Raw genomic sequence first — 27,842 nt, 5'->3', positions numbered from 1 at the left:
CAATCCCGGGTGTGGGAACCTCTCGCCACTGCGGCCTCCTCTGTCTGCTCCCGCCTCTCCTGCTGTGCTGTGCCCCAGGGAGCCATGGGTGATGATGAGCGCCCCGCCCAGGCAGTGCCACTGCACCCCGCGTCCGGCGTCCTGCCGCCTTTCAGTGAAGCTGCTGACCCTGCCACTGCCGCCCCACGCTGGCAAACGTGGATTGGCCGACTAGACAACTATTTCGCGGGCACCAGGGAGACGGATGGCACCGTGAAGAGGTCCCTACTACTCCACTATGCAGGGGAAGAAGTATATCTCCTATTCAAGCATCTCCCCAACACCGGGAACGCAGACGACTATGACGCGGCCGTGAGGGCCCTCAATGCACATTTCGACCCCCAGCTGAACCCGGATTTTGAACATTTCAAATTGCGCCAAGCGAGGCAAAGGGAAGGGGAGTCGGTGGATGCATTCCACGCTCGACTGCGGGTGCTGGCAGACACGCACCTCGTCGGTGATAGAGCCAAGGAAGAGATCAGAGCACAGATAATATGCGGCGTACGCAGCAAAAAGTTACGAACACTCATTCTCCGCCAACCGAACATCCCGATGGCGGACATTCTAGTGCTGGCACGGTCCCATGATCTATCCGACGCCCGCGCAGAGGAGATGGAGATGGCGCTCACACGAGGCGCCGGGTCAGGAGTAACAGTCAAAATGGAGCGGGCCGACGCAGTACAGACGCGTGAAGCTTCCCGCCGACCGGCGGCAAAGAAGCCTGCAGCCCCGTGTGGGTACTGCGGGTATGACGAGCACGGAGGCAGGACGTGCCCTGCGAAAGGAAAGGCGTGTGACAACTGCGGCGTGATGAACCACTTTGCGTCTGTTTGCCGCAAACGATCCACGCAACGGGACCGGAGGGGAAAGAGGCCAGAGAAGGCCATGGTGAGACAGCTATCCCAGCTGTCGTTGTCCTCCCCCACCAACCCAGGGTGCAAGCAAGCACAGGCCCTGCGGGAAGATGCAATGGAGTCCGATGATGATGAGGGGGAAACATACCTGATTTCATTTACCAGAGCCCTCAAGAGCTCGAGAAGACCACAACCGAGGTGCGACGTCCTAGTCGCTGGATCCCGGATAAACGCAGTGATCGACACAGGGGCGTCAGTCACCGTGATGGGAGTGCAACAATACAATCGCCTCCGACCCAAGCCCGAACTCCGACGGTCAAAAGCCCAGATCTATGCCTACGGAAGTGACACACCGCTGCCCCTGGCAGGAAAGATGACGGTGCCGGTGAAGTCGGATGACGCAGAGATAACGATTGACATACATGTGATCAATCAGGAGGCAGACACCCTCCTCAGCGGGCACGCAGCCGAAGACCTAGGGCTGATTGCATTCCTCCGGAAGGTACAAGAGTCCCAGACGACTACCCTGCTGGACCAGTTTCCAGAGCTGTTCACTGGTCTGGGGAACATCCGACGACCACCAGTCAAGCTCCACATTGACCGTTCAGTCACACCCACAGCGTTAAAACACAGGAGGATTCCCTTCCACCTACGCCCGCTGGTAGAGGAGGAGCTGAGGAGGCTGGAGGAGCAAGGCGTCATAGAGACAGTAACCGGACCCACCCCCTGGGTATCACCCATGGTGATAGCAGAAAAGCCCCGGCAACCAGGCAAGATTCGGGTGTGCATCGACATGAGGCTGCCCAACAAGGCCATCAAAAGGGAGAGACACATCACGCCCACGATGGATGACATAATCGCAGACCTTAACGGAGCCCGGTGGTTCTCCAAACTAGACCTCAACGCGGGGTACCATCAACTAACGCTGGCCGAAGAGAGCAGATATATCACTACCTTCAGCACGCACCTGGGGCTACGCAGGTACCGACGCCTTAACTTTGGCATCTCTTCGGCAGCCGAAATATTTCAGAACACTATCAGAGACATCTTGCAGGGGCTACCAGGAGTACTAAACGTCAGTGATGACATACTGATACATGCCACAACGGTGGATGAACACTACCGATGGGTCCGGTCCACACTGACGAGGCTGAGAGAGTTTGGGGTCACGTTGCACAAGGAGAAGTGCCAGTTCTTTCAGCAAAGCATCGAGTTCTTCGGATACACGTTTACCAACCATGGCATTCAAGTGGACCCGAGGAAATCCCAGGCTATCAAGAACGCCCCAGCACCGACTTCTGCGTCGGAAGTCCGCAGTTTTCTCGGGATGGCCACGTACTGTGGGCGGTTCATCCCAAACTTGGCTACCACGGCTGAACCTCTCAGACGCCTCACGAAGACAGACACCCTGTGGCGCTGGGGGCAAGAGGAAGAGGATGCCTTCCATGCTATCAAGACCACGCTGCTGGACCAAGCCACTCTGGTCTACTTTGATCCGACCAGGAAGACCGAACTGCTTGTCGACGCCAGTCCGGTGGGACTGGGCGCAGTCCTTTCGCAAGAGCAAGAACCAGGGAGATGGGCCACCCTGGCCTACGCCAGCAAGGCACTCACCCCAACTGAACAGAGGTATTCTCAGATTGAACGCGAAGCACTAGCCATCCGATGGGGCTGCCGGCATTTCCACCTCTATGTCTGCGGGCACCCTTTTACTGTGGTGACAGACCACCAACCATTGGTGCCCCTGTTCAAGGGGACAGCGCCCCCCCCGAGGATCGAAAGGTGGGCCATTGGACTACAACAATACCAGATGGAGGTGACATATCGGCCAGGTGCGAAAAACCCGGCGGACTTTCTGTCACGACACCCGGAAAGTGGGGTGACGTCCCCGATCGGGAAAGAAGAGGAAGATGACACCGAAGCACACATTGACCTCCTAGCTGCTCTGACCTGCCCTCGGATACTGACAATCCAGGAGATCATACGTGCCGGGGAGCACGACGCCGTGCTGGCAAGGACACGGGGAGCTCTTCAAAAAGGATCATGGGCTGATTTCCTACACACCGCCAACTCGTGGGCAGACGAGGAGAGGAAGGACTTGCAGCAGATGTGGCGAGTGCGGAATGAACTAAGTATGACCCGCGATGGTGTCGTCCTGCGAGGGTCTAGGATCGTCATGCCGGCCGCACTACGCCATCAAGCCACGATCATTGCTCACGACGGCCATCAAGGGACGGAGAAGATGAAGACCAGGATGAGGGCGAAGATATGGTTCCCGGGGCTGGATGGCATGGTGGACGAGGTGGTAAGAAGCTGCTCCGCGTGCCAGGTGACGAGCGGCCCGGAGCCTCCGGCCCCCATCGTGACAGAAGAACCAGGAAGGTACCCATGGGACAAGATTAGTATAGACTTCGGAAGCCTCCCAAACGGAAAAGTGTCGCTGGTGGTCATTGACAACTTCTCGAAATATCCCATAGTGGAAGTTCTACCGTCCACAGCCTTCATGTTTGTGGGACCAGTGCTGGAGAAAATATTTGCCATGTTTGGGCGCCCCTCGGAGCTGAAGAGCGACAACGGGCCACCCTTCTACGGTCACGAGTTCCGGTCATTTGGGCCAGCACCAGGGAGTACAACACCGGCGAATCACTCCTCAGTGGCCACAAGCCAACGGAGAAGTAGAACGATTCATGAGGACCCTGAATAAAGTGATTCGAATAGCCGGCGTGGAGCAACTAGACCCCGAAAGGGAAATCCAGCGATTCCTGGGAGAGTATCGGAGCACGCCCCACTGCTCCACCAAACAAGCCCCGTGGTCTCTCATGCTCAATGGCCCCCGCCGCGATGGGCTACCCACAGTCCCCGGGTGGGCGCCCCCACCGTTCGAAGCGGAGCAGGCTTTCCAACGACGAGCACACCGCAACCAGCAAGTGAGCCGGGCAAGAGGCAAGAGGCAGTCGAGACCGCGACATCAGACCAGGGGACAGCGTCCTCGTGAAGGATAGAAGGCCGGGAGGAAAATTCAGACCCCGGTATGAACCAGGTAGTTGGACTGTGGCACAGAGGCGGGGTACAATGGTCACAGCGGAAAGAGGGGTGGAGTCGACCACCAGGAACATCTCGTGGTTCAAACGCATTCCGGAGGCCACTGACCGCAGCCAGAGGGGGCTGAACAGAGGGGAGGAAGAGATCTCAACCCCAGAGCTGGGACCAGGACTGACGCCCAGCGGAGCCAGCAGCGCCCCAGAGCAGAGCCCTCAGGCCCCGACGGAAGGTGAAGCCCCGAATAACCACCCAACCAGCTCCGGCACTCGTGCCACTGCCAGGTATGGTCTGAGAGGGAACCCCACGCCAAGCAGCCGCCTCAAAGACTTTGCCTGCCAAGCAAGTGAGTGACTGTTATGGACTTCTGTTTATTTTGTTATCCAAGTTGGGGAGGGATGTTACAGTTAGCGCTCTAGCGTTAGACGCTAGAGCGCAAGAGGACACTACGCAACGCGTACGCCACGTTCGTGGCGTACGCCACTGTATAAAATAAAGGGGCGCGGCCTGCTGAGGCAGTCGGGCGCCGAGACCCAGGCACAGAGTGTGGTGTGAGTTATTGCAGCTGCGAGCGCATGCAACGAGGGCCTTCACCGGCGCTGGCGGCATCACAACACTATGCACAGAAGAGCCAGACTTTTTATGCTAACAAAGGGGTCTGAATTCTAGCGTGAGCTAGAAATGTGATTACCACAGATGAAAGGGAATTAGCAATACACAAAACACTGCATTTACATTTCCTGGACAGAGATCGGTTTTAAATTCCCAAGCAAACTGTTAAAGAAAGCGTGGTGTTCTGAGCGCTTATGATTTCCAAGAGAGACTCGGCAGAGTGAGACACTACTTCTGTAAGGTGCCTCGGGGATAAAAGCCACGCACTCTCCTGAGGAACCTCGTCAGACTGTAACAGATGTTCCTGGATTATTGGTCATTTGGGCCACTGTGGCCCCACAGCAGTCCGATGATCATCACCCCTGGGTCTGAGCGACTCCACTCGTGAATGCCGCACATATAATGTGTGCTGGGATAGAAACACAGCATCCAAAAGACCATATGTAAAATTCCAAGGTCACCTGTGTATGGAGGTCGAACCAGGCTTCTTGGTAACTGCAGCCCCCCCAGTGTGTGCATATGTCCGTCAGGTTTGTAGAATGTGGCCTAGTCAGTCAGTGTGGGCCTTGATGTACTGACACATTGAAAATGAATTGGTTAATAAAGCAAAAATAACTATGTTGAGCCCGCCCATATTTGGTAGAAGTGATCAAAAAGACTCCAGGTGTGTGAGAAATAGTTATCAAGCACAAGTATTTTCTCTAAGCAGGATAATATCAGTTTTCCAGAAGCTTATCAAAACTTGGCCTGCCTGATGTGACAAAACTACGCCTGCACCATGACAGATCTGTTTACGTCCGCACAGTGTTAGCCACAGGAGCCTTGCACTGGAGCCTCGAAGGCTAAAGGAAGAAGTCACAACCACATATTTAATTGATTCCCTTTGGGATTATACACATTCTTTAAATCAAACACTAACACCAGTGTGCTCTGGAGTGCAGAAAGTGGTAGTAAAGCATATAACGTGTTAGTTACGGAGTCACATAGGGTCCCATTTTCAAAGCATGGCTTACATGTGAAAAAGTGGAATTCTCCGCATCCCAAAATTTTTCCCGATTAACAATGGCAGGATTGCTGTATTTATGAATGTGGTTAGGTCATCAGGAAGTCCAGATGTGGACATTTCTTCAGCAGGCACAAGTGACACCTAGTGGCTGTCTATCGTGGTCTGTGCAATGGACATGAACAAGTAGAACTTGTTACCTGTGTTGGTGTTTAGAAGCATGTGCAGGGCCCTTCCCACATTTATCCACCACTATAAACTCGAACCTAAAGGAAAATGGTGTGTGGTGCAGCACATATGGAACGTTCCTGAAGCACCCTTGTGATTACAGACAGTGCTTGTGGGAAAGTATAGACTTCAGTTTGAGAATGCATGTGTTCCATGTGTAGGAAAACGGAATAAAACGATTAGTGAAATTTCAGTTACCAACCCGACACCGTAAGATTTTCAGCTATGTGGACGCTCCTCGCCAAGAATCCTCCCACACCTGAAGTGGCTGCACGCATGCATTTGGAAACTGTGAGCATTGGACACATCTAAATCCCCCTAGGATGTTTTGCACCAAATCTAAACTCAAGTACTGCCATAGAACACCAGTCATGCATGTGTCTTTTCTTGAGCATCTTATTTGTAGGTCGAGCTTGCCAGATACCAGGACTGGCTGGTTGTGAAAAACATATTGTGGACTCACTATGGAAAGCACGAAAATCAGACTGCGCGCCATTAGGGCCCGGCCACCTGGGATTCCAGCCACGCCCCCCTTGTTTGCCGGGGTAGCCCAATTGGGGCCGGCGAGTAGGAAGTTCTTTCGGGTCACCTGGTGACGTAGTTCCGGCTGGGACTGGAGCTGGGAGGGGGAGGGGGAGGAGCTGGAGCCTATATGCTAGGGGGCTCCAGACTTCGTTCTCTCTCTATCCCGCGCCAGCCCCAGTCAGTCACCAGCGAAAAATCTCCCACCCACCTGTCCCTGAGATTAGGTGTTTGGGTAGGTGTAGGCGGTAAAGAGGCCACAGAAGATTGACTCACATTGTTAACAGGAGTCCTCCTACATATTCCCTAGGCCAGCACTGAGGGGGAGAGATGGTAAGCTTTCCGCACAGAGAATGGGGGCACCGGCCGGGGGCAAGGGCATGGGCATGGGGCAGCGGCCCCTGGTTATTCCCTACGAGTCTCCTTGTCAGCCTGGTGGTGGAGGGGTGGGTCCTAAAATGGCGGACAAGGACCAGAGGGCTGGGGCTCACCTCTCAAGGACGCAGGTGGGTAGCGCCTTGCGTGGTTCTCAGTTGGGGGATGCGAGCCGGAGGACCCCTTGGTGCTGGAGTGATAGAATGTCTTATAGATAAGGAAGTCAGTTGGTTAGGCTGATTGTTTATGATTGCCAATATTAAAAGTGTGAATATGGATTTGTGCAATGTGTAAATAAGTAATTTCAATTTGTCATGTTTATGTGTGATGGTGTTTTAATAAACATGGCCGTTTGCACCCACATTTATGGTATCAAGTATTGATTTGTGGGGTTTTCATGGGGGCGGTGCTGGGAGCATCCTAAGGGGTCCGGGCTCTAAGAATATACAGGGTCTTGCAGCCCGCACATTGCTTACCATTGATTGGCTCCACTGTGACTCCCATTTGCCTGCTTCTTATTAGATGTCTTGCCTTGTACATCTCATGTCTCTCCCTCCCATGGAGCATCCCCAATTTACTTGCGTCCTTCTGCTGCTCACTCTTAGGGAACTACTTTTTTTCTTTTGTTTTAAGCACTCCATGAGAGTATGCGTGTTTTCCAGCTGCCTCACAAGTGTGCTTCCTTTCCCTTCACCATGCTCCATGTTGATCTCTCTCACCTCTGGGCGTCTCCCCACCGCCCTCCATGATGTGCTCACCTTCAGGTGTTTCTCTCCAGCGTTGCTTTCTCGCCCATGTTTTTCCCCAAGCTACACTTGTCTCTCTATCTTATTTATTTGCTCCGCTCATGCTCCACCTTGCTCGCTCTCTCCTGTCACTGCTTTTATCCACCTCAACCACATCCTCCATGTTGCTTCCCACACCTCAGTACTCTGTTCTGCTTCCCTTCGCCTACACCTCCGTGTTGCTTCTTTCCACCCCTCCCTAAAAAAAGAGACTTTGATGTATGTTTTTGCCTTTGTGTTTACTGATCCAAATTTGTATTGGAAAAGAAAAAGAAAAAAGGCATCTGTATAATTTTATAAGTGTGCATATGTGTGGTGCACGCGCCTAAAAAATGATATGACGATGGCTTTTCTTTTTCTTTAGCCATGCTGCACGACATTAGGGATGCTGTACAGCATTGTTAAAAGCCACCCCAAAGCCAATAGGACCCAAAGGGGACATCTATTGCCTTTGCCAAGGCTTGCTGTATATACAAATGAGCTGCCTGACCTTACGCGTACCTCAACCGGCAACACTTGGACCACTTTTGCGAACATCAAAGGAATCATAAGCTCTGTCTCTTGAGGTCTAGAAATGTGTGAATGGGACCCGTCTTCACCAAACTCTTGACGCCGATGATGTAATTTACCGGCTGAAAGCTGCCATGGGGCCTTGATCCTGTTAGCGCGAGTTTTGTGTGCAGACGGCACGAGAGCCCCCCCCCCCCCTCCCTCCTCCTGCTGGGGGCTGTTCGCACCTTTCCTTCGGCCGCTCTCATAGAGAGGTCACACTGGCATCTGTGGGTTAGGAGAGACAGCCCGGCGGCGCACACCTCCGGGAGGCCTCCAGGTACGTGAGTGAGACGCATGTCAGTCATCGGTCTGCCGTGTGACCGCCATTCCCAGACCTACTAGCCCTGACGGGCGATCTTTGAATCCATTTGCAAGTGTGCCTGCCCTTCCACGAGCCTCCCGTGCAGAAAGACATCATGTTGCCAGATTTAATGCATTCAGCTTCAGTCTTTTGATTGAACAGTTTAGTTGAAGGCTTTGAATTTCGCATATAACCAAATGCACGTGGCTATTATTTACGTAGTCGTTGGTCAGCCTTAAATTCTGCCACATGGCTCTGAACGTATAATGGGGATCCCTTTACGATTGAAGGGTAAACACTAACTCACTAAAGGAAAGCAGTTACAAACCCTGTTTATATTCTAAATAATTCAATAACAGCACAAATGTGCCTTTGCCACCTGCACAGAGGTCATTCATTGACAAAGCCCATGTTTTTCCCCTTTGACCTCGTGAAAGCATTTTCTTAAATGTCGGTGAGCTTAAGGGTCCCTCTCGCTGTGTCACCAGCAGAGCAAGAGTCCTCCACACAGGATGTGTGTATGCGGCAGGAGGCGTGCACGCTCTGGAAGCTGACTGCATACATGCACACACAGCAGCTGCTGTACTGAGGGCACCATTCCAAGCTTCCACTGCGTGCAAACAGCAGCAACTAATTTATAGTGCTCTACACGAGTGCCCATGGTGCTAAGAGCACCATTGCAAGCTTCCATCACGTGCAAAGAGCAGGAACTAAAAGCAGTGTTTGTACTCGGAGTGTTTTATAGCGTTCTGCATGGGTGCTCCTAGTGCTAACAGCGCCATTGAGAGCTTCCATCACGTGCAAAGAGCAGGAACAAGTTCATAGTGCTCTACATGAGTGCTCATGGTGCTAAGAGCACCATTGCAAGCTTCCATCACGTGCAAAGAGCAGGAACTAAAAGCAGTGTTTGTACTCGGAGTGTTTTATAGCGTTCTGCATGGGTGCTCCTAGTGCTAACAGCGCCATTGAGAGCTTCCATCACGTGCAAAGAGCAGGAACAAGTTCATAGTGCTCTACATGAGTGCTCATGGTGCTAAGAGCACCATTGCAAGCTTCCATCACGTGCAAAGAGCAGGAACTAAAAGCAGTGTTTGTACTCGGAGTGTTTCTAGCGTTCTGCATGGGTGCTCCTAGTGCTAACAGCGCCATTGAGAGCTTCCATCACGTGCAAAGAGCAGGAACAAGTTCATAGTGCTCTACATGAGTGCTCATGGTGCTAAGAGCACCATTGCAAGCTTCCATCACGTGCAAAGAGCAGGAACTAAAAGCAGTGTTTGTACTTGGAGTGTTTCTAGCGTTCTGCATGGGTGCTCCTAGTGCTAACAGCGCCATTGAGAGCTTCCATCACGTGCAAAGAGCAGGAACAAGTTCATAGTGCTCTACATGAGTGCTCATGGTGCTAAGAGCACCATTGCAAGCTTCCATCACGTGCAAAGAGCAGGAACTAAAAGCAGTGTTTGTACTCGGAGTGTTTCTAGCGTTCTGCATGGGTGCTCCTAGTGCTAACAGCGCCATTGAGAGCTTCCATCACGTGCAAAGAGCAGGAACAAGTTCATAGTGCTCTACATGAGTGCTCATGGTGCTAAGAGCACCATTGCAAGCTTCCATCACGTGCAAAGAGCAGGAACTAAAAGCAGTGTTTGTACTCGGAGTGTTTCTAGCGTTCTGCATGGGTGCTCCTAGTGCTAACAGCGCCATTGAGAGCTTCCATCACGTGCAAAGAGCAGGAACAAGTTCATAGTGCTCTACATGAGTGCTCATGGTGCTAAGAGCACCATTGCAAGCTTCCATCACGTGCAAAGAGCAGGAACTAAAAGCAGTGTTTGTACTCGGAGTGTTTCTAGCGTTCTGCATGGGTGCTCCTAGTGCTAACAGCGCCATTGAGAGCTTCCATCACGTGCAAAGAGCAGGAACAAGTTCATAGTGCTCTACATGAGTGCTCATGGTGCTAAGAGCACCATTGCAAGCTTCCATCACGTGCAAAGAGCAGGAACTAAAAGCAGTGTTTGTACTCGGAGTGTTTCTAGCGTTCTGCATGGGTGCTCCTAGTGCTAACAGCGCCATTGAGAGCTTCCATCACGTGCAAAGAGCAGGAACAAGTTCATAGTGCTCTACATGAGTGCTCATGGTGCTAAGAGCACCATTGCAAGCTTCCATCACGTGCAAAGAGCAGGAACTAAAAGCAGTGTTTGTACTCGGAGTGTTTTATAGCGTTCTGCATGGGTGCTCCTAGTGCTAACAGCGCCATTGAGAGCTTCTATCACGTGCAAAGAGCTGGAATAAGTTCATAGTGCTCTACATGAGTGCTCATGGTGCTAAGAGCACCATTGCAAGCTTCCATCACGTGCAAAGAGCAGGAACTAAAAGCAGTGTTTGTACTCGGAGTGTTTCTAGCGTTCTGCATGGGTGCTCCTAGTGCTAACAGCGCCATTGAGAGCTTCTATCACGTGCAAAGAGCTGGAATAAGTTCATAGTGCTCTACATGAGTGCTCATGGTGCTAAGAGCACCATTGCAAGCTTCCATCACGTGCAAAGAGCAGGAACTAAAAGCAGTGTTTGTACTCGGAGTGTTTTATAGCGTTCTGCATGGGTGCTCCTAGTGCTAACAGCGCCATTGAGAGCTTCCATCACGTGCAAAGAGCAGGAACAAGTTCATAGTGCTCTACATGAGTGCTCATGGTGCTAAGAGCACCATTGCAAGCTTCCATCACGTGCAAAGAGCAGGAACTAAAAGCAGTGTTTGTACTCGGAGTGTTTCTAGCGTTCTGCATGGGTGCTCCTAGTGCTAACAGCGCCATTGAGAGCTTCCATCACGTGCAAAGAGCAGGAACAAGTTCATAGTGCTCTACATGAGTGCTCATGGTGCTAAGAGCACCATTGCAAGCTTCCATCACGTGCAAAGAGCAGGAACTAAAAGCAGTGTTTGTACTCGGAGTGTTTCTAGCGTTCTGCATGGGTGCTCCTAGTGCTAACAGCGCCATTGAGAGCTTCCATCACGTGCAAAGAGCAGGAACAAGTTCATAGTGCTCTACATGAGTGCTCATGGTGCTAAGAGCACCATTGCAAGCTTCCATCACGTGCAAAGAGCAGGAACTAAAAGCAGTGTTTGTACTCGGAGTGTTTCTAGCGTTCTGCATGGGTGCTCCTAGTGCTAACAGCGCCATTGAGAGCTTCCATCACGTGCAAAGAGCAGGAACAAGTTCATAGTGCTCTACATGAGTGCTCATGGTGCTAAGAGCACCATTGCAAGCTTCCATCACGTGCAAAGAGCAGGAACTAAAAGCAGTGTTTGTACTCGGAGTGTTTTATAGCGTTCTGCATGGGTGCTCCTAGTGCTAACAGCGCCATTGAGAGCTTCTATCACGTGCAAAGAGCTGGAATAAGTTCATAGTGCTCTACATGAGTGCTCATGGTGCTAAGAGCACCATTGCAAGCTTCCATCACGTGCAAAGAGCAGGAACTAAAAGCAGTGTTTGTACTCGGAGTGTTTCTAGCGTTCTGCATGGGTGCTCCTAGTGCTAACAGCGCCATTGAGAGCTTCTATCACGTGCAAAGAGCTGGAATAAGTTCATAGTGCTCTACATGAGTGCTCATGGTGCTAAGAGCACCATTGCAAGCTTCCATCACGTGCAAAGAGCAGGAACTAAAAGCAGTGTTTGTACTCGGAGTGTTTTATAGCGTTCTGCATGGGTGCTCCTAGTGCTAACAGCGCCATTGAGAGCTTCCATCACGTGCAAAGAGCAGGAACAAGTTCATAGTGCTCTACATGAGTGCTCATGGTGCTAAGAGCACCATTGCAAGCTTCCATCACGTGCAAAGAGCAGGAACTAAAAGCAGTGTTTGTACTCGGAGTGTTTCTAGCGTTCTGCATGGGTGCTCCTAGTGCTAACAGCGCCATTGAGAGCTTCCATCACGTGCAAAGAGCAGGAACAAGTTCATAGTGCTCTACATGAGTGCTCATGGTGCTAAGAGCACCATTGCAAGCTTCCATCACGTGCAAAGAGCAGGAACTAAAAGCAGTGTTTGTACTCGGAGTGTTTTATAGCGTTCTGCATGGGTGCTCCTAGTGCTAACAGCGCCATTGAGAGCTTCCATCACGTGCAAAGAGCAGGAACAAGTTCATAGTGCTCTACATGAGTGCTCATGGTGCTAAGAGCACCATTGCAAGCTTCCATCACGTGCAAAGAGCAGGAACTAAAAGCAGTGTTTGTACTCGGAGTGTTTCTAGCGTTCTGCATGGGTGCTCCTAGTGCTAACAGCGCCATTGAGAGCTTCCATCACGTGCAAAGAGCAGGAACAAGTTCATAGTGCTCTACATGAGTGCTCATGGTGCTAAGAGCACCATTGCAAGCTTCCATCACGTGCAAAGAGCAGGAACTAAAAGCAGTGTTTGTACTCGGAGTGTTTCTAGCGTTCTGCATGGGTGCTCCTAGTGCTAACAGCGCCATTGAGAGCTTCCATCACGTGCAAAGAGCAGGAACAAGTTCATAGTGCTCTCTCTACATGAGTGCTCATGGTACTTTACATTTCTTCACGACTAATAAAGGTCCTCAGTGTTTGCTTCACGTATGTTATTGTCTAGGACTCGCCTTTCTTTGCCTGAGTGCAGTATAACATCTGCTCAGGTTTGGGAGCCTGTGATCTCTCGGCCCACCGGGGGAATCAGGGCTTTTGTTATAGCTGTCATCTAACCCGATGACATGAGCGCAGCCAGTTGTTGCGGTTTCCAATCAGGAATACTTCACATGTTGGCGCCTCTGGGCTTACTTATGAGCAGTAAAGTGAAACTACAAGTCCCAGAATGCTTAGTGCCGGTAGCAGAACACAGAGGACGGGATGAAGGTCAGTTTTATGAAATGAGATGATTTCACTGCTATGTTTTGCTGGCAGTTTACTGTCCCTGCGGATAGTAAGATTGGTCAGCCACATGCTGGCACACCGGACCCTAAGTCTAACCTCTACTTTCCTTTGAGTTTAAAACACGGCGCATGAGTACTAAGTTGCCCCTGCCTCTCCCAGTTCTAAAATGTTACTGCGTCCTTTCTTTTTCCCTGCCCAGCCGCCGTAGGCACTCGTCAGTCTATTAATAAGACCGTGTATCTGTGCACTCCGGCGCTAACTGGTCGAGCGTAACAACTTTCAACGTAATACTGTGTAGAAACAATTGGTAAATTGTGGAAAAAAGTCTTCTGGAACTATTTTTGAAAGCAGCAGTTACTCCCTTGTTTTTTTTTTAAAAGCATGACTGATGGCGGAGCCGTCGCCCCACGCAGGGGAGTCACTGCCGCTGCCAGACAAGGTGTTTCACCACTTGAGGAAATCCCGCCTTACGGATATTGTGAGGAGCTCGTTCTGGAGAAAACACCTTTACCTCAGCCTGAGTCATCGTGTGAATGCGGTATGAATACACTCTATGCGCACGGAAAATGGCCCCAGACAGCTGCAAGGCCCGTCTTGTCAGCCCTCGTCATGAAGCATGTGTCTGGGGCCGGGTGGAAAACGCCCCGCCTGTTTACATCAGTGCGAGCTCCTCTCCGTTGTGCGCAGATGACAAACGGGGTTCAATTTGTAAGATAAATAATTAAATAAACAAATGATTGCCTGGGATTAATTCCACCTCATGCTTCTTTCTTCCTGCACCCTGCACTCCTGTCTCTTTTTGTCAAAACCACAAGGTTCTTTTTCATGCCTGTTTCTTACTTTGTCTCCGTTTTACTGTCTTGATCTTACCCCCTTCTCTCTCTACCTTTTCTGACTTTCCCTCTTTTGCTTTGGGTAAAAGTCGCAACAGAAAGCGTCACACCTGCCAATTTGAAGAACAATCTCGCGGTGTGAGGAAGGGCGGGGCCTTAAAGGGGATGGGGCCTCGTGCCTAGAAGTACCTACGAGGCACTTTTGAAGCGCCCCCCCCCCCTTTTCATAAGTGTTATTGTTTCTGGTATGTTGTCAAATACAGAGAGTTTACTGTACTTTACTTCAAGCTTTGGTTAGCTGCTGGTAATGTGTTTGACTGATTTCGGTTTTCAGTGTGCCTATTGACATAAGAAAAATATATAGTGCTCATTGATTATAGTCGGAACCACTGGAATTAAGTGATCTTGCTGTCACAGCGTTTTCTGCATAATTAAGGATTTGCCACATCATCTGCTGCATAATCTGCAGATTTTAACCCCAAAAAATAGTTTCTAGCTCAAACAGATAAAAAATTACTAAAAACACTGCAACGCATGATGGTGCACAGTTGAAGGCCCGTTCCAAAGGTTGACTTCTATTGCTAATTGATATATTTGGGTGTTAAACTAGTACTCATGACCTTTTCCAGACAGTGTTCACATGTGTATAAAAACTGACAAAATAAGAAAGTAATACTATCACGAAATGTGTTGCATTACACCATATAATTGACCTTTTCTTGCCACATAATTTAGTCAGCCCTGCTGCATACTTTAGTCTTCGCCTGTCCCATATTTCCAGTGGCTCTGATTGTAGTAAATGGTAATCAGATGAGTACTTTTCTAGTGTTGTGTAGGGAAGGTGGTCTTCTCGGGACTGTCAGTGAAGGGTGAATATGACCAGAAAAGCCATTGACTCCTTGATGAGTCAATGGAACGCAGTCAGCTACAGCGGGCTACAGAAATTCATCAAAAGCAAAAAACAAAGTCACCTTATCGATCATGAGCTAATGACTAAAGAAGAGACCAGAAGTATTGGTACGGCAGAAAACGCGGGAAGGTGATCATAAAGTAGGAAAGAAGAGGCTCGATCTGCTTAATGTGCTCTGCTCGGGTGTCCAGAGGAGCTGCCAGGGCCAGACTGGGGACCGAAACCGGCCCTGGCAAACAGTCGGCCTGCCCCTGGGGTGGGGTGGGGGTGCGGCCGAGCTGTTTGCCAGGGCCAATTTCGGTCGATTTTGTTACCGGAGGCCAATATTGCAAGCCCCAGGTACCGAAAACGCCCCCCCAGGGGCCCAAAACACGCCCTCACCCTGGCTGCCTACCGGAGAAAAGCCCAGTGCCCGCTATGGCCAGTCCGGCCCTGGGAGCTTCCCTGTGCTAAGCTTGAGACCCATCACCAGTTATCTTCCCATTCCAGGAAGGAAACTGACTAAGATGTTGGGTGAATTCATGTACTACCCGTGATCATATTTTTTAGTGCACCCCTACTCACTAAGGCCCATTTTTTTGCCAGTCCAAATTAGCATGCCTAATTCTACTGTAGCAGTCTACATCCTTACATCCAAGGGTATTTTATATTATATTTTGGCATACTCAAACCTGAGTGGTGATAATCATTGTAGCAGCACAAGAGATACTGTTAGGGCAGGCAGGCCAAAGTGCTCCCATCTGCCTTCGCCAATGCAAAATCTTTCTCGGAAAAAGTCTCTCTACTGGGCGTCTTGATGGTGAATAAACCGTTATACAACTCTTCCTTTGTATTTTTGCAGCCAGTATTGAATTTTATGAACCAACAAATGTTCCTATAGGTCCGTTTGAGCACTCTGATTCGGAGTACTTAATAATCTGACCTATTCCATAAATATTAATGAGGTAGGTCACAAATTGGAACCCACTCCAATTACAGGCCATCACAGGGATGCCATAAATAAATTGGGGCTGCATTTAAAAAGGAAAGTTTACTTTTTTAAAGGTTGTTTGAGAATTGCCAGCCAGTGGCACCTGGACCACTGTCTACTCTCTAACAAATGTTTTGCATTCACTAATAGCTTACCACCCCAGCCACTGAAGGAGTAGTTCATTTTTCAATGTTCTGCAACTGGTTTTCCTTCGCAAAATACTTATTCATCGTATAACAATTTATTTGGACAGGATACCTTCAACATGCTGGTTCCAAATGCTGAATGCAAGCCCAGTTTAGGATGCGGTAAAAATGTATTTTACCAGCTCCTAAAATGGGTTAGGTACATAGTAAAAAATATTTTTGTTGTCGCACAAAATTTAATTGGGACTGCAAAGCCAATAGGTTGGACGCCAGGCTTCTGGCTTTGTCAATGCCTGGTTTGTTTGGCCATGGATTTCGCAAAACTACGTTGGGGAAGCTGCTGGACCCTCATTAATCTAAAAAAATTGACTAAAAGCATAAATATGTTTTGTGTGTCAGAACTTGCACAATGCCATAGTAGCCCTTGGCGCTTAAGGCACTACTTTATATGAGCATATGCTCCTTGTGAAATTGTAGTAGTCTGTCACTCACAGTGAAGTTACCCAATGGAAGAAGTGGTTGGACCCACTGCCCCATGCTGTCATGGGCAGAAGAAAAACATGAAGGACGCATTAAAAGACCAGAGGATGAAGATGACTGGCTAAAGGCCCCTATAAGTATGTATATTATGCAAATAGTTTTAGTAAAATCAAAAAGTATTAGTGAACACTAGACCTAAAAATTGCTTTTCTAATTAAATTAGCCCCTTCTGTGCCACGCCCTTTCCCCCTCCTGTGCCGGGCGTTACATTAGTGGGTGGGGTTCATGACGAGATAGTCTCGTCATGGGCACAGCGCGACCGTGCTCCATGACGAGACTATCTCGTCATGGGCACTGAAGAGGTTAACTCCAGCCCATCACACTGCACACCTCTTCCTCATCTCTAGTACCTCTCTGACTGCTGTATTGTTGCAAATTGCATCCAAAATATCGCTAGCTCAGTGGGTGACATTCTACTATCTATTATCTAAGATGTTCCTAATGAATTTAGAATGGCTAGCTTAATGGAAAAGAAGCATTCATTCGTTTCTTCGAGGTGTTTGCTATAGGACAGGTCTAGAACCAAGGACTTTATTTCAGCAGGCACATCTTGAACATGAGGTGGTGCGCTAAGGAGGATACAGTGTGTGGGGTCCAAATAGGACCAGTATACAAACACCAAGACATGAAAGGGGGCGGTGTTACAGCAAAGTATCACGTTCCACTCTTTTATGACAACTCAGAAGTTCTTTAAGAAGAGTCAACCGTTCCACGTATGTTATCAGCCCTCCTTTTTTTTTTTACTTGATTCATTTCGAAACCAATATAGCAAAGTTCTTGCTATTTTGCATATGTTTACTTTGTTGCATGTAAATAGGGCTGCCCTGCAAATAATGTCCATTGGCTGGAGGAGCCCCACGTCACCAAGCCTAGATGCGCTTAGACCCAAGGGTAGGAGAATAAACGGGAACCAGCCATTGTTATTGCAGGCATTGCCGCCTTGCAGTTGTTGTACTTGCCCTGTGATAAGTAAGTTTCAATGTGTGAATCGCAAGAGGTGGACAGTTGTTTGAAACTGGGTAGCTTAGACCTGTGTGCCTACAGTTATGTCAATGGGGATCTTGTCCCTGCTATCATTATTGTCCTGCAGAGCACTTCAGTATTAGAGGTACGCACACTGGTCAGAGCCGCTGCCTCGTGCCCACCATCATAGGGCCAGATTTGTTCGTGACTGAAAGAGATTAATCCTCTTTTTGCACAGTTTTTACTGGAAGAGTCTTTATACCGCCCATCAATATTGGCTTCCAAATTCCCATAGAGGCTTATTGTGCTATTACAGTGGTAATAATCATTCAGATCATCTCCAGAAAGAGAGAACATGAATCCTGTGTACTTTCTGTTGCAATAGGGACAGGGAATCGGCCTAACGGCTAGGGTGGTCGACCTCGAATCTGGGGAACCAGGTTCGAGTCCCGGCAAAGACGCACAACATCCTGTGATTCTGGGCAAATCACTTAATCTCCCCGTGCCTAACAAAAATTAATGTGATGTGTACTCATGTAACGTAACTGGTGCTCGTGTAAAGCGCTCTGATAACCAATACTTTTGGGCCAAGTTTGCGCTATATAAAACTCTGTTAAAAAAATAAAAATAGCCCCAAAGATCTTTGTCTCCCACCTTACACTCTTTGTGCACAGATGTGCTTATCGGGATGAGAAAATAGATAGGATAACTCTGCTCAAAACCATGATCCATTTGATCCCTGGGAGCATCGCGAGCAATCAGAGATAGTATTTTAAGGTCTGACTTCACAGTGTAGCTCTCTGAAGGACCGGTTTGTGCCAACTCTTTAAGTATACAGAAAGTGGGATTGCACTCCACCTAAAGGAGCATATCGCCCTGGCCTCATCCTGTTGGCTGTTTGCTGTAAAATTCCGCCTCCTATTGAGTGTTTGCATTAAAATGCATGAGATACTATTTTACATCTTACAAGTACTCTTAAACATTGCAAATTAAATTATTTATGTCATAGATGCATTGGATACAGAAAGCAATAACGTTTTGTTATTTCACTGCTTCTTAATGTTGATGTTTTAAATGTTTTACTCTGGACTTAAGTTCAAGCCAGACCCTCTCGCTTTGTCATTGCTTATTTGTTAAGAAATTAACTCCTAATGAATCATCATTTCGAAACACTCAAAGTATTTCTAAGGCAAAATGGCGGCAGCAGAAGGGCTCTTGGCAGTCAGACAGCAGGGTAAAGGGCACAGGGTGTGGAATGACTATTGCGACAGGGCTCATTTGAGGGCCTCTCCTGATGGAGATGCACTCTATAAGCTGTGAATTTCCATAGCCATGAGCTGGAAAAGCTTAGTGACACCATGGGAAGCCAATCAAAAGACCTGCTGCATTTTTAATTTTATGATAAACAGATATTGGGAAATATATTGTTTTCTGTGCAAAAAGAGAAAACTGGGATTCTCAATTATGAAATAATATGGCTAAGCTGACTTTTAGGATAAGTCATTAGCACAACTATTTAAAAAAATCCTTTTGGAGCCTGAACACTGTGTTGCATCACACGGCTGAGACACTCCACCCATTTGCCAGACCGTCTGGCCACCTACAGAATATTCTCGTTAGTCTGATGCAAATGTCATGCCACACTTGTTGCACTCCCTAAGTGCTCATGACTGTTTGGCCTGCCTTCTTGGGCAGACGAAACAGTCATGCACACTTTGCATTTTCCCCACGAGGCTGCATTACACAGCCTGGTGAGGAACAAGCACAGGCGGCTCCCTGTACCCGTCTGAGCGCCCAACCAGGGCGCTCAGACCAGCGTTGTGAGTGGCTTAGGGGAGTGTGTGTGCCCGGGTGTTTCCTGCTGCCGGGCGGGCCTGTAGACAGGAAGAAGCAAGTGGATGAGGATGGGGACGGAGGCGAGGCGGCGGCTGGCCATGCCAGGTAAGTCCCCCCCACCCACTGCCACACTACCCTGTCTGGTAGCAACTGCTACTGACTCCGTCTGCAGTGCACCTCCAGATCTGTGGTTGTGTGCAGAAGTTATGGATAATGTGCTGCATGGCTAAACACTTATGAGGTCTCATGGGCACATACACATGGATGAAAAACATTATCATTTACAATGCCAGTATCTAACTCTTTCAAATGCGAGACCTATTGCCTCGTGACCCCTTTGTTTTCCAGTCGTTTTCATTTTAAGTGTTCTCTCACCCTCTCAAGTGCCTACGGTTCGTAGATTTATCCCCCCATTCCTTATATTATCTCTCTCTTTACGCATTCGTACTATCTGTGTCTCCCAGTATCTGTTATGCCTATAATCCTTTTCCACTGCACACCCTGCCACATAATTCCACTCCACAAATCCACTCTGCACCACTCACAATTCCACAACTAACAATTCAAATACAAAGCACATAATTCCACTCTGCACCACAAACATCCACTACACTAGAAACCAAAATGCAAACGTACAAAACATTGTCATTTACAATGTCAATAGCTCTAACTCTAAAAAATAAAAAAAAATGCTGTACCTGTTACATTGAAAATGCTTGTTTTTCATTGCTTCAGCAATGAGAAAAGCTGTGCTGCGCTTTTTGTAAACCACTGGAAAAAGCTGTCGGCTTCAGGTTATCTTGATTTTTTTTTTCTTACTTCCTGGTTAATGCTCCTTGCAGACATCTCTGCCGTCGCGTGCACAGCCCGCGGTATCAAAGGTGAAGTGGCAGTGTTCCTCTGTGAGGTGAGAGCTCAGGAGCCAGTCGAAGTTTTCCGAGGCGCAAGGAAGGCAGCAGCGTTTCTCCTGCATTATGGTGTTGCTAATTTCCGTCACTGCGTGATTTGAGGATCATATTATGCTCAATATGCAGATTGTTTGGATCCCAGTCCATTCATTTATCGTTGGGGAAAAAGGAAATCTCTGTACGTTTCGAGCTGCCTTGTGATCTGAGGCATTAAAGTCACTGAGGCAAGAGACCATGCCAGGCCTCCGAACGAAAACCTGGCACGTCCAGACTGACCCGGCGGTGGACAGCAAGGAGGTCGGCCGCTTGATTCGCCTGAGGTCCATCACGCAGGAGCTGGAATTCCCACCTCACCGTCCACAAAGGGACACCCGGTTGGTGGTCAACCCTGGATTTGTCGTTGGCCGTATCCAGCTTTTCAATGCACGGGTAGAGACACCACAAGAGAAGACCCCAGAGCTGGAAAGGAAGACCCGCCTTTTCAATGGACAGGATGGGACCCCACAAGAGAGGGCCGCGGAGCTGGAAAGCAAGACACGGCTTTTCAACGCATGGGTGGGAACCCTGCAAGAGAAGACCCCAGAGCTGGAAAGCAAGACACGGCTTTTCAATGCAAGAGTGGGGACCTTGCAAGAGAAGACCCTAGAGCTGGCGCCTTGCAAGACGCTGATGCGGCAGAAAGTGATGAGAGAGAAAAGGAAAGAGAGTGCACACTTTGAGGTAAGTGGGTCGCACAGATATGAGATTAGCCATGTTAGTTATGTTTAGGGCTCCCAGTTTTCCCTTTTTACCGATAAATACAGGGGGAAAACTATTTATTTTCCTTTCTGTATTTATTTTTAAACACAGAAAAATATGAAAATAGGCCGCCTTTGGATGATTTTTTCTACTGTCAATCGTGAGTGCCAGGTCAGTAGGTGTACATACAGATTTAGAGGTAGGGGAGATGAAAAAAGACAATATATTTCCCAATTAAGCGCAGTTCTACAGTTATTTATGCTATTCTACAATGCAAGTGTTTTCAGAAAACGCTCTTGCACTGTATACTGCTGAAACCTTTTGGACATTCAATTGCAAGTATACATCTATCAGTTAAATACATGTGGAAAAATACCCATCGCAGCTTCACTTATACAGAAAACACAAAATAAAAGTGGATAAACACAGAAAAAAACGAGCAAAAAAGAAATATGGAAAAATACTGACGGAAATATCAAAAAATTAAATTCCATAAATCCGGGAGCCCTAGTTATGTTACATGCCTTTGTACAATCCTAGGACCTCGATGGGGAAAGAGTACACTTAGTGATGGGGGGTTGGGCATGATGCTGTCTGTGTAATTCCTAGGGTGTACCTTTTTGGAGCAGATACGGGCTTGACAGTGAATTTCAAGAGGGGTACTGGTGCAGAAAACGTTACTTATTTCGCTGTCCCTTTCTTCCAAAATATGCTGAATTAACTCATGCTCCAGGCATTTCAGACGATCACTTAAGTGGAAAAGCCAGATGTTTGCTGACGTGTATGTGAGAGAATTAATTTTGCACATTAAGATATTTTTGACATTTGGTGGGATATTCCTCAGTGCAGATTGCCCTTGGTGTCACTCTTTTAGTGAGAGCCATCAGCTCGGATAGAAGAACCACAGGGCTGGGCTGACCACTGTTGTGGTGGAGTGCAGAGAAGGGTCCGATTTCAGAGCAGCATGAGCTAGCATGACCCAAATATGCCCCCATGCAGTGTGGAGGCTGGTTTGAACCTTTTAGCAAGGCTGATTTCTGTCCCCAGCCTGGTCCAGGGGAGGAGTCCAGGCAACTAGGGCACTGGTCTGTGTCATAGAGAAACCACTGGTTGAGGCAAAAGCAGCGTAAATGATAAAGTGATGATTCAGTTTTTATGTGGACGTTTCGATTCCAGTGTTGTACTTTTGAGGCATGTATTTGTTTCAGTGTATTTGGGAGGGTAGTTGCAAGACAGTACCAATCATGGTTCGATATAGGGGCAGTGGTTAATTTGTAAAAAGAAAAAAGAGGTGTCGGGGCTCTCGTCAGGAGGCAGCTTGCATCAGCCCATTTATCCTGGCAGCACCGCCTACAACGGAACCAACTACTAACCATGAATTGGGGGGTGGATGTTGCATAATGGCCAAAGCTGCCTACATCGGAGCTGGGGAAGCAGGTTCGAGTCTCAGCGTTACCTCAATATCCTGTGATTCCGGGTAGATCATTGAATCTCCCTGTGCCTACCAAAAATGAATGTGTCCTTAACTGGTGCTAATGAAAAGCGCCAGTGTTGAGGATTAAGTGCTGGTGCTTGCCACTGGAAACCACCGGCTCAAATTAGGCACTGCATTCGGGTGTCCTACACGGAGATGCATGGGGACAAAGACTTACATCAAGAGAGTTTTTGTTTTATGAATGATAAGGAAAACATCTCTATCACTCTACAGTGTTTTCAGCTCTAAGTTATTAGTATGTCGTGCACTATCTGAATGATTGATAGTCACAGTTGATAATGAATGCTTGTAACATGATAGTGGGAATGTGCCTGGATGTTTAAGTTGCTCCTGTAAGTGTTTAATTTTTTATACAATTTGAGTAAGCTGAATAAGTATTACTGTAATAAATGAAGACATTGTCATCCGGGACAGCGGGTTTGGTCGCAGACGTAATGCTGTATGTTGTTTATGTTCTAAAATCTCAATAAAAACAAATTTGAAATAAATAAATGTTGATAAAATCTGCACGCGAAGCAATCCTACCTATTGTAGGTACCTCTCAGTATCACCGTTCTCCAGTAATAAGGAGTCCTGAGAGTGGACACTTCAGTCTTCGTGTTTTGCTGACCCTTGGCAGAGTCTGAGTCTGCCAGAAGCAGACAGGCCTGAGGAACAGAAGGAAGAGTCCTTCACAGTCTGGTGCCTCTGGAGCCCAGCAGGGCTGGCACTGAGTCCATCAGTGAGTTAGTCATATGCCACTCGGGAGAAACCCTGCTCCAGTCCTAACAGTTTTCTGAGGAATCCCTAGAATGTATGTCCTTTATCCTCCAGCTTCAGATGGCTCTGGTTCTGTCCTTCCTTGTTTTTTTAAAAGTCTTGGATCATTGCCTTGTCCACATAGTTCTGAAAAGTGCTCTCTGTCAAGTGAATGCTGGTCTGGGTTCTGTCTGGCCTCTATGTTAGGTTATGTCGGTGCTTACAGAATATGTCTTCAAATGGTGCCTCAGGAGCATGTTAGTCCATCACGTATCGCATTTCTGTGTCACTTCCATCTTCACCAATTGCCTATTTGATATTTCTAAAATCTGGTCTTCTAATTTAACATCTCTCCGAATGTCGCTCAGTCCCATGATTAATAAAGTCATTCTCTTTAAGAGACGTCATCATGTGTTTGTGATTGGTATTTCTGAAGCACTGTGGATAACAGGTGGCCCTAATGTGATTTATCACTGTTCAAACAGATGTAGTACAGCTTAACCTAAGGCTTGAGTGGCTGAATGTTTCTTGCTGCAAAAGCCCCTAGTCACACAAGAGCTCCTCAGAGAAAACTGTATAAGTATGGCTCTTTAAAAATATCATAATTAACGTTCTACACACAGGACAGTAAAGCGCATTTTTTGTTAAGGTGTATAATGCTTCCATAGCACACATTTATTTTTTCGCTATTTAGGATTTCCTTAGAGAGAAGGTGTATGATGCTTCCATGGCACAGATTCATTTTTCTCTATTTAGCATTCACCCCTAGATCCATATACTAGTATTGGAAATAACACAATTAATAACTTCAAAACCATTGAATGAAATTCATGATCGGGAAGAACCAATGGATAGTCCTGGGCTGTTTTATGTTTTCTACAGCTATATTGTGCAACATAGAAGGACATTTAGAAAGGATTACATTACCCTACTCCGTAGTAAATTTAGCTTATAGAAACATGATAAATATTGGATTTCGGTGTAGTGTGCAAAATCATCAGTGCTAATATTTTGAATGCATAAGAGTGTTTACTTTTTCAATTGTAAATAAATTACCTAAATTCAGTAAACATCTGAAATGATAAGGGAAAATATTTGTAAAGTGAGATTTCAACTAATAAATTAAGATGTACGCATGTGAAATGCAACACGCTGATTATAGGACAGGGTGAAGTGGTAGAGAGTACTTTTAGAATGCTATTTTGTGCACATAGATTTTTAAAAATCAAAGACAAATATTGTTCAGTCTTAATGGCCACATTGACTGTGGAATTCTCATGCCCAAAATCTCATTTTTGGTTGAACTTTAACATTCTGTGTAAAAAAAGATTAAATAACTGGATTACTCGCTCCCGTGACTTCTGGTGTCCCAGGAATTCTGCTATAATTTCCTGGTTCTTTAAGGTGAACCTTGTGTACTTTGTCCTTGCTGAGGAAGGCAGACTTTGTTTTTCAGTTTTCACTTCCTCCTCTTGGTTACTAGCTCTTCACCCTATAGTTGTTAATTCTATCAGGGAACCTCAACTGAATGCAAGTATTCTTGTTGGGACCTTGGGGCGACGGGTAGCTTGGAGGATGCAAGTATAGGTGTATCATAAAGTTGTGTAGCACAAAATGATGGGAAACCCTACAAACTGTGCTGTAAGGCACCTTGAAATCCCGCCCTTGAAACATAATTGTCGAACTGCTAGTATTGAACTCAGTATAGCAACCTAATGGCAACACACTTATCTATTTGGCGGATGCTCCTGTGTCTCCAAGGGGCTTAGACCGTCTGGCTCAGAACCAGCTGTCCATGCCTCCCACACAAACCAAAATGTCTCTAGGAGTCAGTTATTTTTAAGATCCACTTTAGGATTTTTTTTTTTAATTCTCAAATAATTGATGTTGCAACCCAAAGTCTGCGCTACCCTTTAGTTCTAATTTTTTAAGCAAACTACCTTCCACCTGTCCTCCCACAGAAGGAATCGTCCTATTGGATCATAAACCCAGACACTACCTTTCCATTAGGAAGCCCCTGGGTATGTGAGCTCAAAGCATAATCATTGGATCCACTACATACAATGATTCGACCAGGATGCTTCTAGTTCTCAGGCCTTTGAAGATGTGCTCACAATGCTAATTGCCAAAGGATCTATCCATGTTGAAGACGAGCTGACCTGTAATATACAAAAGGCTGTTATGTAGCAGTGTTCATTCTGTTTTTACAATTCTAATAATTTTCTAGCCTATGCAAAGCATACCCTGAACAGTGGCTTCTGATAGGTGCACAGGTATGGGCTTTATTCAGTAGACTGGCAGACAGAGAGACACTTGGGTCAGTGTGTGTTTGTACAAATATTTGACTAGCCAAGGAAGCAAATGTACCTCTGCAGTACGTCAGTCTTGCAACAGCGCTCCTAAAAGGACAGAATTGCCTTTCCTTCTCTTGTTGCATGTATTTGCATAAGCAGTTGGTTTGTATAAAAGAAAGCAAATGTATTGAGTAAAAAAGCTAGGTGTGTGAGGTCCCAAAGTGTTCCTTTGTGACTGAATCCTTGTTCAGTGACAGTGAGGGACAAGCGTAGACGCGTCTGAAGCCTTCCATTACACTACTCTGGAAGAGAGTCCTGACCACCACACTTGTGTATTCATTATTAAATATTCTGTCTTTTGCATAATGATTGCATGCCACCTTGCAGCCACTTGAGAACAGGGAAAGGCTCTTGAGAGTGAGAGAGAATGGGGGTATAAGAGGAGATGAATGGGTTATGTCATGAAAAGAAAGGTGTGGAGATTGGAAGAAAGGGAAATTGTGGGGGTGGAAATAAGAAAGGACGTACAAAAGAGGGGAATTAGTGATTTGGGTGCATGTGGAATGAGTGGGAGAAAGGTATGGTGAAAATAATTGTGTAGAGTTGTTTTGTAAAATGTTAAAGGTACAATGGAGTCCAGAAAATACAGACAACAGCAGCAACAGACTGATTTAGGAGTATGCATTTCATGAGGTGTAGGTAGTTGTAGTTCTTAGGAGCGTGCTGCTTTCCACTTGTCCATGATTGTTGACTCACAGGAATCCCACAAGGGGCCATATTCACTTGGCTAGACTGTTCGTTAATGAGATAGTGAAATTAGTACACAGGTGGAAGTTTATAGCAACAGAGTGGGAGATAGACAGGCAAACAGATGGAGGAATAGAAGGACAGGGAGATGGAGACATACCCGACTGAAGGGAGAAACAGGAAAGGATTAAAACATGGCAGTAGTGGCTCCAGCGAAAAATAAGCTACCCAGGCTTCCTCTAAACCCTGAATCTAAGCCCACGTGTGTTCGTTGTTCTGAGTCCGAGACTCAGACTCCTTTGGGGTAATGAAAAACACTAGGGTTTGACAATTCTCAAGTTGGGGTTCTGTGGATGGAGAGAGAGGACTCTGTTGTGCGTCTTCCTCTGGCGTGCACCGCGTGACACAAGCATTAACTTGGATGCATGCACTTCCATTTAGAAGGTACAATGCATTCCCCTGCAGTGCTAAATCTAACTTATGACCACTTGGGATGGGACCCTGCAGATGTCTAATGGTTGAAGAAGACTACAACCAGGGAGTGTTGCTACCAGTCTCAGTGTTAAAAAGTCCGTGCTCGTCAGTAAGCTTCCCACTGTGGAACCCCAAATGTCACCACAGACCTGATAAAACGGGAGGGCGCAAATTAACCTTACAGGACAAAAGATATGGAAAGGATAATAAGATATCGATAATAAAAAAAAAAAACTCAAAGCAAAAATAACAATGAAAAAGTTGGGAAATTAGAACATTGCCAACTGGCATGTGCAAATTCATTTTTATGTTCGCCAAGCTCTTTATTTAATTTCCTTTCAGTTATTGACAAAAGCTTTTCGAACATAAACTATGCGCTGCAGGTTGAAGGAATTAAAAAAACTGTGAGACCCTAGCCAGGGTGATAGAGGCACTTGCGTCACCAACATTTTGTCATTGACACAAAGACCGTCATTGTGTTGAAAAAGAAACACAAGAGATCCAAAAATGGGGCCGAAATAGTTATAAATCAGCAGTTAGCAACTTTATTCAGGCCTTGGCAATGAGAGAGGGCCTACAAATGGCCACCGTTGATGAACTGCCTGCGAACTATGCTGCGGAAAGGTTAAATGAAAAACAAGTGGCTGTTAATAAGACATCACTCGCGCGGCCCTCCAGGACGGGGGACTTGTCGCTTTGTGTTCTTTTGTGCGTTTGAGCAGATTTGTGAATTGGAAATAAAAACGAGAAAGCAGTGGAAAAAAGGGACTGACGTGTAGCGGAAAAAGGGATATTTCCAAATAGCTGATGGCTCCAAATGATAGAAGGCCTCTAATTTGAAGAAGAGATGTCAAAATGAGCAATGACTAATGTAAAAATGTGTGTTACTAGTAAGAATGTGGATACTTCTCATGTAATAAGCGCAGAAGCTTCCATTTACTGGGAACCAGATACCCCTTTGTAGAACTGAACTCTCAGCGAGGCAAGGCAGTCCAAGGTCTACTCCGGGGAGGTGATGTGAGCTAGTGTTCCAGTCGCAGGGACGCAACAAACACCCAATAATCATTGCTCAGTCAATGC

General features: G+C 47.3%; 1 protein-coding gene across 8 annotated transcripts in view; it reads left to right on the top strand.

Moving 5' to 3' along the window:
- Positions 1-27,842, top strand: part of PLEKHG5 (pleckstrin homology and RhoGEF domain containing G5) — a 1,098,541-nt gene that overhangs the window by 972,373 nt on the left and 98,326 nt on the right. The window contains exon 1 of one of the 8 annotated variants that reach the window (XM_085608903.1): positions 20,268-20,996. The exons of the other annotated variants lie outside the window; for them this stretch is intronic. Coding sequence (XP_085465029.1) covers positions 20,511-20,996 — 486 coding nt within the window. The 5' untranslated portion in view covers positions 20,268-20,510. Of the gene's footprint in view, positions 1-20,267; positions 20,997-27,842 lie in introns of those variants that run through there. 8 annotated transcript variants of the gene reach the window in all.

The sequence above is a fragment of the Triturus cristatus genome, chromosome 1_2 (genome assembly GCF_964204655.1).
Source record: "Triturus cristatus chromosome 1_2, aTriCri1.1, whole genome shotgun sequence".
In the NCBI taxonomy this organism is placed as follows: Eukaryota; Metazoa; Chordata; class Amphibia; order Caudata; family Salamandridae; genus Triturus; species Triturus cristatus.
This window is presented reverse-complemented; position numbering and strand designations above follow the sequence as displayed.